At 38.2% G+C, this 15,568-nt stretch overlaps 1 protein-coding gene across 25 annotated transcripts in view; it reads left to right on the top strand.

The window, feature by feature from the left end:
• The first annotated feature begins 450 nt into the window (after window positions 1-450).
• The window catches only part of NEK10 (NIMA related kinase 10), a 123,338-nt gene continuing 108,220 nt past the window's right edge, over window positions 451-15,568 (top strand). For 14 of the 25 annotated variants that reach the window (XR_013537259.1, XR_013537258.1, XR_013537257.1 and 11 more), the window contains exons 1-8: window positions 455-654; window positions 2,295-2,379; window positions 2,844-2,938; window positions 3,272-3,332; window positions 7,237-7,370; window positions 8,909-9,007; window positions 12,720-12,804; window positions 14,311-14,352. Coding sequence is in view for 20 of the 25 variants with exons in the window: in XM_078377317.1 (XP_078233443.1) it covers window positions 2,877-2,938; window positions 3,272-3,332; window positions 7,237-7,370; window positions 8,909-9,007; window positions 12,720-12,804; window positions 14,311-14,352 (483 nt within the window). In the remaining 5 variants the exon portion in view is untranslated. Of the gene's footprint in view, window positions 655-710; window positions 898-2,290; window positions 2,380-2,839; window positions 2,939-3,271; window positions 3,333-7,236; window positions 7,371-8,908; window positions 9,008-12,719; window positions 12,805-14,310; window positions 14,353-15,568 lie in introns of those variants that run through there. The other 11 variants (XM_078377305.1, XM_078377302.1, XM_078377306.1 and 8 more) reach the window with 8 other exon arrangements.

The raw sequence follows: 15,568 nt of genomic DNA, 5'->3' as shown, positions 1-15,568 counted from the left end.
GCTCTTGATTTATATTACTGGTTTTACGACATATTACGTATAGCCAAAGCATAGTTTTACATTCCTTTGAAAATACTGGCTGAGCAGTAAACTGTCTATACTATATGTAGATCGACAGTCTCAGACAAACACGTAGATTCCCGCTACTCTCGAAAGGAGGCATGAGACCAAGCTCGTCGCCCTTTCGCTTTTCACAGCAGCTCCTCAGCTTCCAACCTCCCCGGCCTCCAAGTGACGTCAGCGCTTCGAGCTCCACCACCGAGAGTTTAAGCCGGGAATCAATTCTTTCCACTGCCCGGTCTGGGCCTGAGGACGCCGCGGCTTTTCCGTCCCCATGGCAACAGCGGCAGCGTTGTCCGTTTTCCTGGAGGGTTCTCGCCCAGCCCTAGCTGGCTATCCATTGGCCAATTAAGCTGACATGTTGGTGAAAAGTGTGCTTTCATTGGTTGCGACGTTTGTCAGTTGGATCACTCAACAAGGTTTTTTGGAGTTTTTTTTTTGTGCTGGGGGAGAGACTTGGGTTACAAATAATAACCATTCCGTACGATAAAGCGGAGGGCTGCCGGGATGCCACAATTAGAACTGCCAGCGGGGGAGGGACACTGAGACCGAGGAGCAGCGACCCCGCCCTGTTCTCTTGTCCGGGTTAAGTAAGTGGCACGAGGAGGGGGGGCGCCAGGATAACTGGAGGGTTACCGAGAAGCCCCTCCCTCTGTCCCTCCTTCTTCTCTTGGCTGAATCCCCTGTTTAGTGACCGGGAGGACAGACATAGTGTTCCTTAGGGAAAAGCCTGCACTGAGCCTGTTTTCGGGATCAAATTCGGCCCTGGAGCATGTGAAAAAAACGTGTTTCTTGAGCATGCACAGAGTGATTTTTCCTGCACCATTATGCAACATGGTATCGCTATTAAATGATGGATTTATCGTGTTACGATAAGCTTTTGCCCACCAGAAAGCCCTTCAGTCAGATGCATGTCCTGTTATTACATTATATTATAAGTACTAGCTGTATGTGAGAGAAGATTACAGTGGATGTTAGACTATATAACTGAAAAGCTTTAAATCTCTCTGGTCATTCAAATATTGCTTAGACTTGCAGGTTTCCATTACTTATGTTTACAATTATAATGTAATGTTGGACAGTGTAGGCTGAAGTGGGGTTTAGCCTATGATGGCTTCTGTTGCAGTAAATCTGTTTGTAAGGGACTGTAAAACATGACTTTTTCTATTTTTGCTGTAAGATGTTAACACTTCTTCTCGAATAGTTATTTACATCACCTTAAAGTGGGGTTGAGGATTCCATTTTAGAGACATGACTTGTAGATTAGGTGAAGTTTGAGGAGCCTGACATAATTTACTATGCATTATATGTAGATAAAAAGAGAGACAATGATAAATTTTGTATGTTACACAACATTTTAATAGTTTCTGAAATGACACTAAGAGTGCAATTACATTTTAGACTTATAGTAATTTTCTCCCTTGTTGTGGTGTGTGTCATATGACACAGGTAACAATGTAACAGGTAATGTGCAACATAGGTTACTGTATCTATTTTTACCAACATACTGATGCATCAATAAAAGACTGTCCCCTGGCAGCCTTTTGCTGGTCATGAAAATCCTGTTTTGAGAATCTCCTCTGTTAAGTCATTGATCAGTACTTTGAAAATAGGAGGGAAGAATAAGTGTAATTGTATTATGTCAATCTACTCTATGCCCCTCAACATGTGCTGTGGAAGACTTGATATTAGCTGCCTCAGATGCTCTTCATGTTCCCTATCACTGTACCAAAATTTTCTGACATATTTATTAATTGTACTGTATGCTTCTGATGTGAACAAAACAAGGTTTTTTTTAAAGCTGTATCTTGGTGGCTAGCATATGTACTTTGGGTGGCTAGTATGTTTTAGTTATGTCCTAGATGAGATTTAGGACATGATTTAGAATCCTATTACTTTTTTATCCTGGCTTAGGCATTTGATATTGTACACTAAGTTGCATTACTCAGTGTGCAAAAGTAAATTCCTACACAGTCTTTGTAATAAGCTGTAATTTGCTGCCGAGATTTACACTGAAAGAGTTCAGCTGACTGGCACAGGTAATACAATTCTGGCTACTAATTTCTAAATCAGCACATCTTTTAAAAAGGATATATAGAGGGGGGGGGAAGAGAAGCTACAGGTGGAATTTTGTGTTATGGAACATGCGAATTATATTTATATATCCACTAGTAGTAGTACATGGCTGTTACACGCTACTCAGTTTTAGTTCTTTTTTGCACAAAAATAGGCAGCAAAACAAAGTGGAATTTTACTGCATGTGATCAAGATTTGAAAGAACGACTCATCTGCTTTTATGGAGCCAAGTGTACTTTGAATGTGAGTTTGTTGAACAGGAATAACCTGCCCACCCATGCAGAATGCCAAGCTATTTTTCAAATGCATTTGTAAATTTAAAGTGATGTAAAGCATGATATGAGAGCTAACTTAGAATGGTACTTTCAATTCCGGATTGTACACTTCAATAGCTAATCTATTAAAAATTCTGTGTAGTTCCCTTGTGGAATTTTTCTACCCCTGCTTAAATTGTCTATTAGTGTCCCTTTTTATGTGCAAACAGAGCAATTACTGTATCCTTAATACGGCTCAAGGTTGACTCAGCCTTCCATCCTTCTGAGGTCGGTAAAATGAGTACCCAGCTTGCTGGGGGGGGGACAATGTGTAGCCTGTATAATTAAAAATTGTAAACCGCCCGGAGAGTGCTTGTAGCGCTATGGGGCGGTATATAAGTCCAATAAATAAATAAAATAAATAAATATCTTTTCTTTTCTGTTGAAAGACAGAATGGGTTCTTCCTGATGCGCTGATGTTGTACAATGCCTGATCAACATGAGAAGGTGAAGAACACGGAAAAGGCAACAGACAGCAAACCTCAAGGGTACTATGCTTTTCACTAAATGTCAGCAGTGACTCTCTGGAATTTGCAGCAGCTGCCCAGCATAACAGTTTAATCTGAAATGCTGTGTGTACTTGGTAACTGTTACTCTGGTCACCAAGTTTATTCAAAACTTTTTAGTTTGATAGAAACAATGGGCAACTAAGAAATCTATTCAACCATAGGGAAGCAAAAGGTAGAGTGCTGAGGAAATACTAGAAATTGTCTTTTCCACCAAAAGATCAACATCAGTATGATTTAGTTTGCATTACATGTTGATGAACGTTGGCAGTGTAATAGGCTATTAATAGATATGTGATTTATCTTTTCTCCTAGGGGTTACTCTGATCTTGAAAGACTTCTAGCACTTCTAAATGTCCAGTCAAGCAAGCAACAGGTAGTTTGGCAATAGCTCATGTCTGAGCCATAACTGCTCACTAAAGTGGGCTTTGTTTGTTTGTTTGTTTGTTTGTTTGTTTGTTTGTTTGTTTGTTTCTTTCTTTCTTTCTTTCTTTCTTTCTTTCTTTCTTTCTTTCTTTCTTTCTTTCTTTCTTTCTTTCTTTCTTTCATAAACAGCCCAATTAGTGAATTCACACTACTCTAGATGGTGTACAAATCAATTTATTTATTAGTAAATGTTTGATTTAGAGTGAATTTGATTTTTGCACAGACAGCTTCATGGTTTTGAGTCCTTTGAAAGGCTTTTGGCACTTCTAAAGGTCCAGTCAAGCAAGCAAAAGCTTATAAAAGTTACCAGAATGGGTAATGATTTTTAGAAATATAAAGTGTTGCCACGAAGCTGCTCAGTGAGCCTTCTTTAGGCTCAGCTTCCATGCACAGTAGCTTTTTGTTTGTTTTGTTTTGTTCTATTTTTGCACAGCAATTTGTTCCCATCTGTAAGTAAGAGGTTTTTCTACTTCATGTTTGTGTTGTATTTCATAGTGAAATACTTTCCCTTTTCAGCAGAGCAGGCTTTGTTGTGAAACTTTGCATAGATGTGAAAGACCTAAACCTATATTGTGATCAGACTAGCTCCTCATCTATGTAGCGCCCAGATGAGACAAAAGTGACTTTGATTAATCTTTTTGAATACATAAAAATGAATAGATATGTGTAAGAGGCAGATGACATGTGTAGCATGAGATGGATTTTTTTCCTAAGGATGGAACAGGTTGCCTATCTTTGGGCTAAATAATGCCAGTGTCAAGGAGGGCCATGCCATTCGGCTGAATACTTTGCTTGCTACACAAACAATCTCTGCCCTCAGATCACATCTTTTTTGCTCTGTAAAATATCTGTAACACTTGTATAGGAGCTGAGATCAAGAGAAAGATGAATATATTTTTGTTGTTTAGTTGTTAAGTCATGTCCAACTCTTCATGACCCTATGGACCAGAGCACACCAGGCCCTCCTGTCTTCCACTGGCTCCCGGAGTTTGATCAAATTCATGTTGGTTGCTTCGCTGACACTGTCCAACCATCTCGTCCTCTGTCATCCCCTTCTCCTCTTGCCTTCACACTTTCCCAGCATCAGGGTATTTTCCAGGAAGTCTTCTCTTCTCATGAGATGGCCAAATTATTGGAGCCTCAGCTTCAGGATCTGTCCTTCCAGTGAGCACTCAGGGTTGATTTCCTTCAGAATGGATAGGTTTGTTCTCCTTGTAGTCCAGGGGACTCTCAAGAGTCTCCTCCAGCACCGCAATTCAAAAGCATCAATACTTCAGCGGTCAGCCTTCTTTATGGTCCAGCTCTCACATCGCTACTGGAAAAACCATAGCTTTGACTACGCGGACCTTTGTTGGCAAGGTGATGTCTTTGCTTTTTAAGATGCTGTCTAGGTTTGTCATTGCTTTCCTCCCAAGAAGCAGACGTCTTTTAATTTTGTGGCTGCTGTCACCATCTGTAGTGATCATGGAGCCCAAGAAACTAAAATCTATCACTGTCTCCATATCTTCCTCTTTTATTTGCCAGGAGGGGATGGGACCCGTGGCCATGATCTTAGGTGTTTTTTTAATGTTGAAATATAAATAAATATATACTGCAGTGTATAGAGCAGGGATAGATAATAGTAGTCCTTTAGATATTGTTGACCTACAAATCTTATCATCTCTAACCATCATAGCCAGTGTTGAGCAGTCATGGGGGGTTGCAGCCCAAAAGCATCTGGAGGACCCTTGTTGCAGATGCTTCCCATTTAAAAAGAGGAGTTGATTTCACTCCTTAAAATGTGGATCTCTATGTTGTGAAAAGGAAGCTTTTTACAGAATCCTTGGGAAAATAGATTAGAATGGAAGCCTTGTTTTTCTTCCTTCCTTTCCTTGCTTGTGTTCATGTCTCCCAGTTATGGATTGCATCCTTATGTTTAGCCAGTAGAAAGTGATCTTATTTCAAAGAATCTTCCAGAATGAGTTTGATCTAGCCCTCGTCTTAATGAGCCCACTTTGTTTTCTGCCTACTGTAGAAATGTTAGACTTTTTCTGGAACTATGAAAGTCCAGAGTAAAACAAAGGTGTTTTCACATTACTTTGAAGATTACTTTAAGGGAAATAGAAATTTGGGGAAGCACTGAAAAAGACTGTCACTTTAGGTTCTACCAAGAGAGGAGGCAGAGTGGCATTAACCCCTCCCCCATTCCCGTGAAGCCCCTTAAAGGACCCAGGACTGCAGGCATTGAGTGGGTCTAGATTAGGAGCAGGAAGTCCAGCCTCCCTCCCTGGAAACAGGGAGCCACCTTGTGGCTATAAACACATGTAGAGTCTCATCTCCTGTCACCTATGGTTTTCTTCCAGGGCATGCAAAGAGCTTGTTTCGTGCCCTGGATCCTGTCCCCATGTTACACCAGAAGTATTTCAACTGTAACTGATAAGGTTAATACCTTACTTCACATCAACAGATTTGTATGTCAGTTCTTGTCCTTAAGCAACATCTCAAACTTATTAGTGCTGGAAGCATAATCCATAGCCATTAGCTCACCTTTTCTCTTCTTTCACTGTGATAATATAATTACTACAGATTTTTACACACTCCCAACATATGCAGTAGGAAGAGTTTTATGCAGGACCGTCTGCAGCATGAGAGAATGATGATCTCAGAGTATATTGCATCGATTACAACATTTAAATCCAAGATGAATTTCTGCTCCTATCTGTTGCTACCAGCTATATGATAGGATTCTACATTATTATTTTTCCTGGGGTATTGCTGTTTGTCTTCTTCTCATGACCATTGATCTATTTTGGAAACACTAAAACAAATACTTTGTATCTACTGTTCTTTTACTTGTAGGAAACTAAAGCTCTAGATCTACACACACTTGCCTAAGACTAAGTCATACTTTGGGTATACTCTATAGGCTGCAATCCTATACACATGCTTACTTGGGAGTAAGCCCTACTAAGAAGCATGAGTCTTCTTGCTTGGAAATGAACATGCATAGTACTGCCCCAAAACAGCTATAAAATATGACAAACAATATTTTTAATGATAAGTTATGTATTTTATGTTATTAGAATGATCAAATAGGTTTAGCTTTCATAGATTTCACTCAGTTTTCCTGGGAGGCAGATTTTGTTGTTATTGTTGCTTTTGCTACTGCTGCTATTGTTTTGCTTCAAATTTCCACAAATATATGATATTTGTAACATCTCTAACTTCCACTGAAGTGGTCCTCTCTATATGAAGAAGACTATTTGAAAACATCTCAGATTCTTATCTGGTTTTTTGTTCTGGAGATTTCCTGGGAATGAAAAATTCAAGTTTACATCTCATATCTCACAGGGAGGTGAACAATACCAAGTTACTTTTGTTACTTAAATCTCTTGCCAGTTATTAGTCCGAGGATGTCCACTGTGTCTTCCGTAAGCTGTTTTTCTCACTACTCCCTCAGTACAAGAGCCAAATCTCCTTGAGTTCTGTATATAGCTGAAAAAGAGGAGGCAACAGTGGGCCAAATCATACATCGAGGGAAATGTGTATTTTCTCCTCTTACAACAAAGCTGTGTTAACTCCCAGGCAGGACCTATTATAACAAAAGCAAGCTTATTTGAAAAATGAGGAGTGAGGAAAGCTCATATTAGAATAAACAATCATTAGGGAATCCATGTATTGTCCAGTGAAGCCCAAAGGATGCCTGGGTGACTTTACAATTGCTGTGAATAATGGCTCTTTTTGTTCTTCATTAGCTGAGTGTTGATTTTAGTTTCAAGTTATTGGGTGTCCCAGTAACTAGCAATAGATTTTCTTAGGCCCTCTTGACTGCTTTATGCCATTTGCCTAATATGAAATCTCCCTTGCATTTGCAGCTGCCAGCCCTTAATTTTGACTGTGCTAACAATAGTATGACTAAGTCTGAGCACTACTCTTGCAGCGGTTGTGGGGAGACATGTAGAGATCAATGGCAAGAATCAACTGAGGCTGTTGAACTTGAACACTTCAGGTATAGTGAGTTTAAGATAACTAATGTCTATAGTGAAAAGCCTTCACGAATACAATGTCTATAGCTTTTGTGAATATTGTACACACAAATCCAACAGAATCCTTGTCACATGCTATTCCCCCCCTTCATTATCCAGTATGTCCTAGAACTTTAAAAGACAGTAAAGAATGTGTAAGCCTAACAATAGATATCCTGCCACAATGTTTTGAAGACAAATTCAGTTTTATAAACCTATTATGGAAGAAGATCAAAACCAAAGCCAATCCCATCCCCACCCCCAAAAAACCTACCATGGTGCAGTGCAGGGAAATAACATGCTAACATTGAAATAGTTACTTTTACATTAACAGCAACCAATTTATGCAACTGAAGGATAAATATTTAAAAGTAACTCCTTCTTTCAAAACATTATTTTTAAAGGATTAAATGTATTCCTTTTGTATAATGTGAAAGTAACAACTCTAATGTTAATGTGTTAAATCTAATAAATTATTTTTTAGACTCAGGTAGACTTGTGACACTTTTACAACTGAAAGGATTGTTTCATTGTAAGGTTTTATTTACTACAAACCACTTTTCTTCAGACACTGTCTTCTTTATATACAGAAAACAGTTTAGAATTTGTGGCTTTGGTTGTCAAGATGGAGTTCCAAAATTTTCTTCTGGGGGTGGTGGTGAAGTATGTCCAGGGATCTAATTCTTTCCGGTGACACAAAAGTAGGATGCTGCAGTTTGACTTTATCCGGTTTGATTCATTTTGTCTCATCACCTTCTCATCTCCTCAGTATGAACTTGACTAAACTGTGCTCATCCACATCCAGAGTAGATGATAACAGCTGTGGAAGGGAGAGTGATTGAAGACAGTTCTCCTGCCATGTATCTAGCCAAGGAAATGACAGGCCCCATATCACTTTGATTTGATTTGTATCACTAAAGAGTGGTCAAATTGACCAGATAGGCGGGCTATAAATAAAATAAAATAAAATAAAATAAAATGAATGAATGAATGAATGAATGAATGAATGAATGAATGAGCTGAAATTGGAAGAAATTATCAGAATCTTAGGAAAGCCTTTATGATCTTGTGCTTGGCCATAGGCCATCTTGAAACTAATGGAGTTCCAGTTATGGGGGCTTGGACACTATTACATGTCTTTTTATTGATGGGTGATTTCACTATGTTCCTGCAATTCTCCAAACAAATGAATACAACTGTGTTGTTTGCAACATACAGTGAAGAAAGATTTACTTCCATTGATATTTCCTGAGGTGCTTCACAAATGAGTCCATGGCTGAATAGAGATATCAATGCAATTTTTCCTGATATCAGCCTAATTCCTCTAAGCATTTGCCAGTATTGATTGGAAACAATCAAGTAAACTCCACAAGCATGATACTTTTATGAGTATTAGATCACGTGAGGAGAACTTTTATTATGTTTGTTTTTTGAACAACCAACCAACTGTAATGTTCCATCATTAACAGCTATTGTGTTTGTGTGATAATTCATTTGTTTTTTTTTTGTTTTTTAACTTTAGTATGAATTACAAGAATGAGAGAAATTTTAGCCAGTATCCACAGCACAAGTTGTTTCAAGAGATCTTCATAGCCTTAGTTAAGAATCGACTCATTTGCAGGTACGAAACATGAGTTATGTAAAAGATTATATTACCCATCTGATAGTAGACCTTAATGCTTACAGTACTTTTGAACTCTGTATGTTTTCTTGTATGGCATTAACTTGGCCGTTATGGCCACAAAATGATATTCTGTAATTAATCTCCATAAGTATGTGGAACAGAGATTCTTAACTTGTGGTCCACAGACCTCTATAGGGTCTATGTATGGTCTTCATGGGATTCACACATGCATGTTTATATGCATCAGAGTCCATAACTTTCATCAAATTCTCAAGGAGTGTTTGAGCGAAAAGAATGACAGTGAAGGAGATGGTAAATTAATTGGAGGAGATACGCATTCCACTTCAATCTGGTATGACTATATAACATTTGACAGTTATAGATGTTGTAACCTATGGCAGGACTATGCTTTCTTTATTCATTCTGCTCATGCAGTAACCCCTTTCAGGAAGGGACAGATTTTTACTGACCTTGTGCAAGGAGATGTCCACTAGTCCTTGTGCACAAGTAGAACCCCATCCATTCTCCCCAAACCCTATCTTTTCAGTCTATGTAATGGTGATGACTATATGAGCTCCATATATAGTCCTCAGTTAATCATGCTAGAAGTGCCTGTTCATCAGGCTTTTAAAATTCCTCTGGATCACCTGGGATATCTCTTTTGCTTGTTTATGGAACTCCTTGCCATCTACTTCAAAACAAAAATGAATACTAAAGATAGCATTCTTTGTATGTTTGGTCCAAAAGGTATCTGGGGAACATGAAAACCCTGTTTTAAACTTCAGAGGTCCCCAGGGATGAGTCTGTGAATATCTACTCTGGAAATGCAGAGAATTTTTATTCAACTGAAACTATGTATGAGAAATGCCATTCTGCTTTAAAGAAATGCCCTTGAAATCTGAGACATAAAGAGGTTTTCCCCCCTCTCAGACACTGCATGGCATATTGCTTTCCCCTCCTTGTAGGGAGCTCTAGGACGTATGTCCCTAGTGCATGAATGGCCTTTAGGCAGTCTGAGATACCTGATATTTTTGACTGACTTTGATTGCCTGTTGGCAGGCTACATACATATGCTTTCAAATTAAATCTGAATCTAATATAAATGTATTGAAGCAATTTATAATTTTTTAAAATGGAATAGTGGGCTTCAATAATATACAACAGCAGGATACAATTATATTTGAGAATAGTTATTTGAACTCAAGGAGAACTTTGAGATTGATATTCTGAGGCAGTACCTCCCCTCTATGGGGCCCTATAGCACTGGTCTTTTTCAAGGTCACTTTGTGATGTGACATTTTGCAGAGGGGTGGAGAATGGAAAGTTGTTTGAACAACAAAAGCCAAACTCTTTGGATCCTAGCCACTGAATTAAAGGATATTTTTCTATGTAAAGAAACAATCCAGTGGGGGCGGGACTGTTTTTTAAGGTCAGCTATTATAACATGGCACAGTAGGTCATGGAATATATATCATATTATGGGCTCAATGCTAAACATAATGTGAGAGTCCTGCAGAATTAGGCCAGAGATGTCTCTATTTCACTGTCCTGTTTTGTGCAGTGGCTACCCAAATACCTCTGGAAAACCCTTGTGACATGAAAGGAATCTTTTATCTCTGCAGCCCACCACCCACTGGCATTGTGGGATATACAGGACATTTAGCTATCATGGCTATGACTATAGATCTACTCGACATTTTTCATATTTTCCTTTCAAACCCTTTGATCCAGAGCATCATTATATCTTGTGAAAGTTATTTTTGGACTTCAGCTCCCAGAATCTCTCAGTGAGCAAGCTGTTGGCCATTTTGGAAAAAAATAATCTCCTAGCCCTAGGGAATGTACACATGAGCTGTGCATTGAATGAAAAGTCCGTTTTTTGGCCTATATTGAAAGTATTGCCAATTTCTTTGGATGATCATGTGGTACAGGATCATCATCAAGAGTATAAGTTCACTCAACTTGTTTTTTTCACATCATCCATAACTTTCTAAATTTCTATTATGGTGGGTTTTTTTTTTCAAAGCTTAAACTCCAGGTATGTTCACCTTTCATCTGTTTCCGCTATTTTCCCCTCTCTCCAGTACCAGTCTTGAAATGGGTTGGTGAGGTGCACAGTATGGTCATGCCTTTTTGGAAATACTGACAGCTTTGTTTTCTTCCATTTTCTTGCAATCTCTAGTAGTGGCAACAAGCAGAAAATACAAATTCTGTGCTGAATTGCTTTTCACCAAGCTGTCTGTCACAGTTCCAAGGTCTCTAGTGAGGAAGAACTGTAGACTCATCACTGGTACTCAGATCCTGTTTCTCACTCTAGCAGATACTATCCTCCTTCTCATCATGGATTGCTAATTATGCAGCATTATTCTAGCCCAAAATTGCTTTTTTTCACTGTCCAATAAGGTTAAATTGTAACTGTGTATTACAATGTGTGTAGCATTCACTTCATGTAACTCTAAACAACAAGCTACTCTCTATATCTATCAAATATTTAGGCTAATTGTGCCTAATGCTTTCAGAAAATCCCATTATTTATTTAAACAATTCTTGGATGTCAGTGTCCAAATATACAAGATAACAGAGTTTTTAAATAAGCATATTGGGAATCGATTCCATGAAATCAATGAGGCTCAAATTACCCATGATTCTTAAGTATGAATAAGCTTGGATCCAGTCCACTCTCAGTTTTGGGATGTGGATACCATATATGGATAGTTTACCCAACTCCCTCAAAACATTGTTCACATCATATTATAGCTTAAAGTTAACAATAATTGTACACAATATTAATCACTTGTTAAATGGCAGTTCTGTGTGACTGAAATCAATTCACCCTGGATTGTTTTTCTTCTTCTTCTTTTTTAGTAAGTGGTGGGAACCTGGAAAAGAGCCATTGGATTTGATTTCACTTTTTAAAAAATGTGGTCTTAATGAATTACTCTATATAACTCAGTCCTTGGGAGTCTACTTGTATCCATTGCAACAGCACAGCCTTTATTTTTATCATATTATTTTTAGCCGCTGGCTTGATTCCCAGTACAGATCTGAACTGTCACACTTGTCAACTATATTGGCTTCTGGGAGGGAATGAAATAGGGTGAAAATATAAACAAATTGCATATGTTGTGTTTGAGCAGATATGTTTCCACAGACTTGTATGGAGATTGTAGTCAAAAACAAAGTAGTTTTTCACAATTTGGGGAGTGTAAAAATACATGAACAGAGAAGTACAACTGAATATTCATACATTTGACAGTCTGTTTTTATTTTCAACTTATATTGGTATGAAATCTCACAGTATAATGGTATAACCAAAGCTAAGAAAGTACTTAAATCTGTTACACCAATCTACTTTATGCTGGTGCAGCTCCCACTTGTGTTGGACTACTTTTCCCAGTGTTATGGGAATTATAGTTCACCTTAATTGGAATGTTTCAGGTTCATGAAGGTTACATTACATGTTAAAGTCAAGTTTATTTTTAAAGTTAAGTGTATGCCAAGGAAAGTTATGTGTGCCAGTTTTGTACTAAAATCATTGGGATGTATTGTAAATGGCCAATTGTGATTTTATTACATGTAATCTTGCCTGTCAATTACCAGAATATTGAGTTAAAAAAAATAATGTCAAGCTACTGTTTCATAGCTGGAGCAGCTCCACTTGAATCACTCAGCAGATAGCTAATGAAACATTATTTATATCTGTTTGCAGGGAATGGGCTAACCGAGCTTCACCTATACATTTCCTGAGAGTTTTAATTTGTATAAGATTATTAATGAGGGATCCATATTATCAGGTTGGTTTGTATTTGTTTTTCCTCTCAAAAGATACAACAGGAGAATAGTGCTTTGATACCAGAACCTTTAATTAGATATTAAACTGCTGCAGTTTTATAGATGTGTTCTGATGATGTGTAGCTGACAACTTTGTATACATGATTTCCCAAATTCATTATAAACCCACATCTTTGGTGTTGGCTTGATAGTGTAACAAGGCTTAGATGGTTTATTGATGCTGCACAGTCTTAAGCATACTTTCTACAAAGTATAAAGGTAAAGGTAAAGGTTCCCCTTGACAATTTTTGTCCAGTCGTGTTTGACTCTAGGGGCAGTGCTCATCCCCGTTTCCAAGCCATAGAGCCAGCGTTTTTGTTCGAAGACAATCTTCCGTAGTCACATGGCCAGTGCGACTTAGACACAGAACGCTGTTACCTTCCCACTGAGGTGGTCCCTATTTATCTACTTGCATTTGCATGCTTTCAAACTGCTAGGTTGGCAGGAGCTGGGACAAGCTCCATCCAATCTCCATCCAAGCACAGCTTGAATGAGCCCCCAAATGTAGATTGTATGCATTTCAGTACTGTGCAAATCAATTGCATCTAAACATACCTGGGGAAAAACATGCCTTGCCCCTTCTCAGAATCATTTTTGACACATCAACCACCACCCAAGATCTTGTTGGATATTGCACAACTCTCCAGCCATACCTGCAGAAATAAAACTGACTGCACAGGAACCATCCATGTAAACTCCTGTGTAAATAAATCCCAAGTGGAAACACAGGGGGCATGGCATCTCTCCCATGACGTAGTACTGCTCTCACATGCCACAGCACACCCCTCAATCACTATGAGAAGTTTGCATTCTGACACACACACAGAGGCAACTGTGTGTCACACTCTCCCACCTAGAATAACCTCACATAAACAAACAACCTAAGGTAGCATCCAACAGACATCCAACACTTCCCAAAGACAAAACAACCACGTTCACAAATCAATCTGCATTTGGAGAGTAAAAGAGGGAAAATGCATGTTCAGAAGGCAGAAAGAGAGAGACATTCACCACACCAGGGAATACCTCCGTGTACACAGTAACTCTCCTTAGCAGGAAGATGAGGCAATCCCAGAGGAAAGGAACTGCACATGCACACAGGACATGGAATCTCCACAACTCACACAGTAGCAATGTCTTCCACAAAATCCAGTGGTGGCTTTTGGGTATTTATTTATTTATTTTGAGTGTTGACCTGGTCCAGCTCTCTCTCATGTCCACATTGTAAGCTCTGCCACCTTGGACTCATAGTATACGTTTATTGATTTCACTGTTTTTAAAAATTTGTAATGCCGCCCAGAATAGACCTTTGGTCTAGATGGGTGGGGTAGAAGTCTAATAAATAAATAAAATAAATTAAGATTGCACTGTTAACTAACTTAATATAGATGAACTAGATTGTGTATGAGGATGTAAAGGTAGTCCTTTGATATTCAACATGCTTGGTGTGTTTATTTTCTTTCATACAGGAAGTTCTCCACAGTCTGGGTGGGACTGATATTTTAGCACAGGTAACATCCTCTGTCTTGCTCAGTATATTTTGTTGCACTTGAATGTAAGGTCTGCAAAGGCAAGAACTGAGGTTTCCATAAATCAGATTTGTGGCTTTAAAAAAAAAAAGTTAAATGGAATTGTGTGAATACATGTGACACTCTGTTTCCAAGGGATTATAAAACAATGCATGTTGCAGTTTAGCTGAATTGCAACAGTGACAGTCCTCTGTAATTTGATTAAGATCCTAAATGGCTTGCTTTCTTCAAAAGAGTGTAGGTCTTAGTGATGGATCAGAATTCTAATCTGCTGGGCAAAACCATCTGGTTTGTACTCTGCAGTTGGATGTGTGCTAGCTAAACAAGAAATAAAATACACTTTTTAAGTACACTGCTCAACAGTTTTTAGCACAGTATTGCTTTATTCAGTGACACTTTTATGTGTAATTGAATAAATTTCACTCTTTTCTACATATACAACATGCCGTATTTTTAAAATACATTCTTCATGTCCACAACAAAACCAATTAAGAAAGGTAACTGGACTGCTATGTTGAGTAGATCCAACTAAATTTCATAAATTAATGTAAGCTTAACATTTGTCAGAATACATTTTTAGGCTGGAAATTAACAGGTAAGGGAGGTTAAAAAAGATGTTGATGAGCACAGGGAAGAATTTCTCAATGTCAAACAGCAAGATCTTTTTCTCCATTATTTCATTTGTCAATTAATAGTTAAGTGAGTTAGAATATGTATTCCATCCATCCATCCATCCATCCATCCATCCATCCATCCATCCATATTTTTCATTTCTTTTCTCCTATCAAAGGACTCAGGGTGGCTTATCTCCATATCTAACCCTGAAACAGATTTCTCCTGAATTTGAAAGTTTGTTCACAGCTTTTAGCCATTTTAACTGGTCAAGTTAAAACAGGGGTTTTAATCATCAATCACTTGTAGCCCTGCAGTTGTTGTGGAATTCAAAATCCTATCAGCCATCATGACTAAGTAATTATCATGGAGTTGTAGTTCAACAGTATCTGAAGGACCAAGGTTACCCATGCATCCACTAGTGGTATTACTCTACTATTTTATGTAGGCTTCTTCTAGTAAAAAATACAGCTACCTACAATTTTCATATGTAGATATAATAATAAGTTAATATACACAAGATAAGAGGAAGCTGGTCTTCATAGCTCAATAGGTATTAATACTACACCCTTTAAATGACGTAAAT

This window comes from Pogona vitticeps, chromosome 6 (genome assembly GCF_051106095.1).
Source record: "Pogona vitticeps strain Pit_001003342236 chromosome 6, PviZW2.1, whole genome shotgun sequence".
NCBI classification, from domain to species: Eukaryota; Metazoa; Chordata; class Lepidosauria; order Squamata; family Agamidae; genus Pogona; species Pogona vitticeps.
Note: the sequence above shows the minus strand (reverse complement) of the source record. Positions and strands in the feature narration are given on the sequence as shown.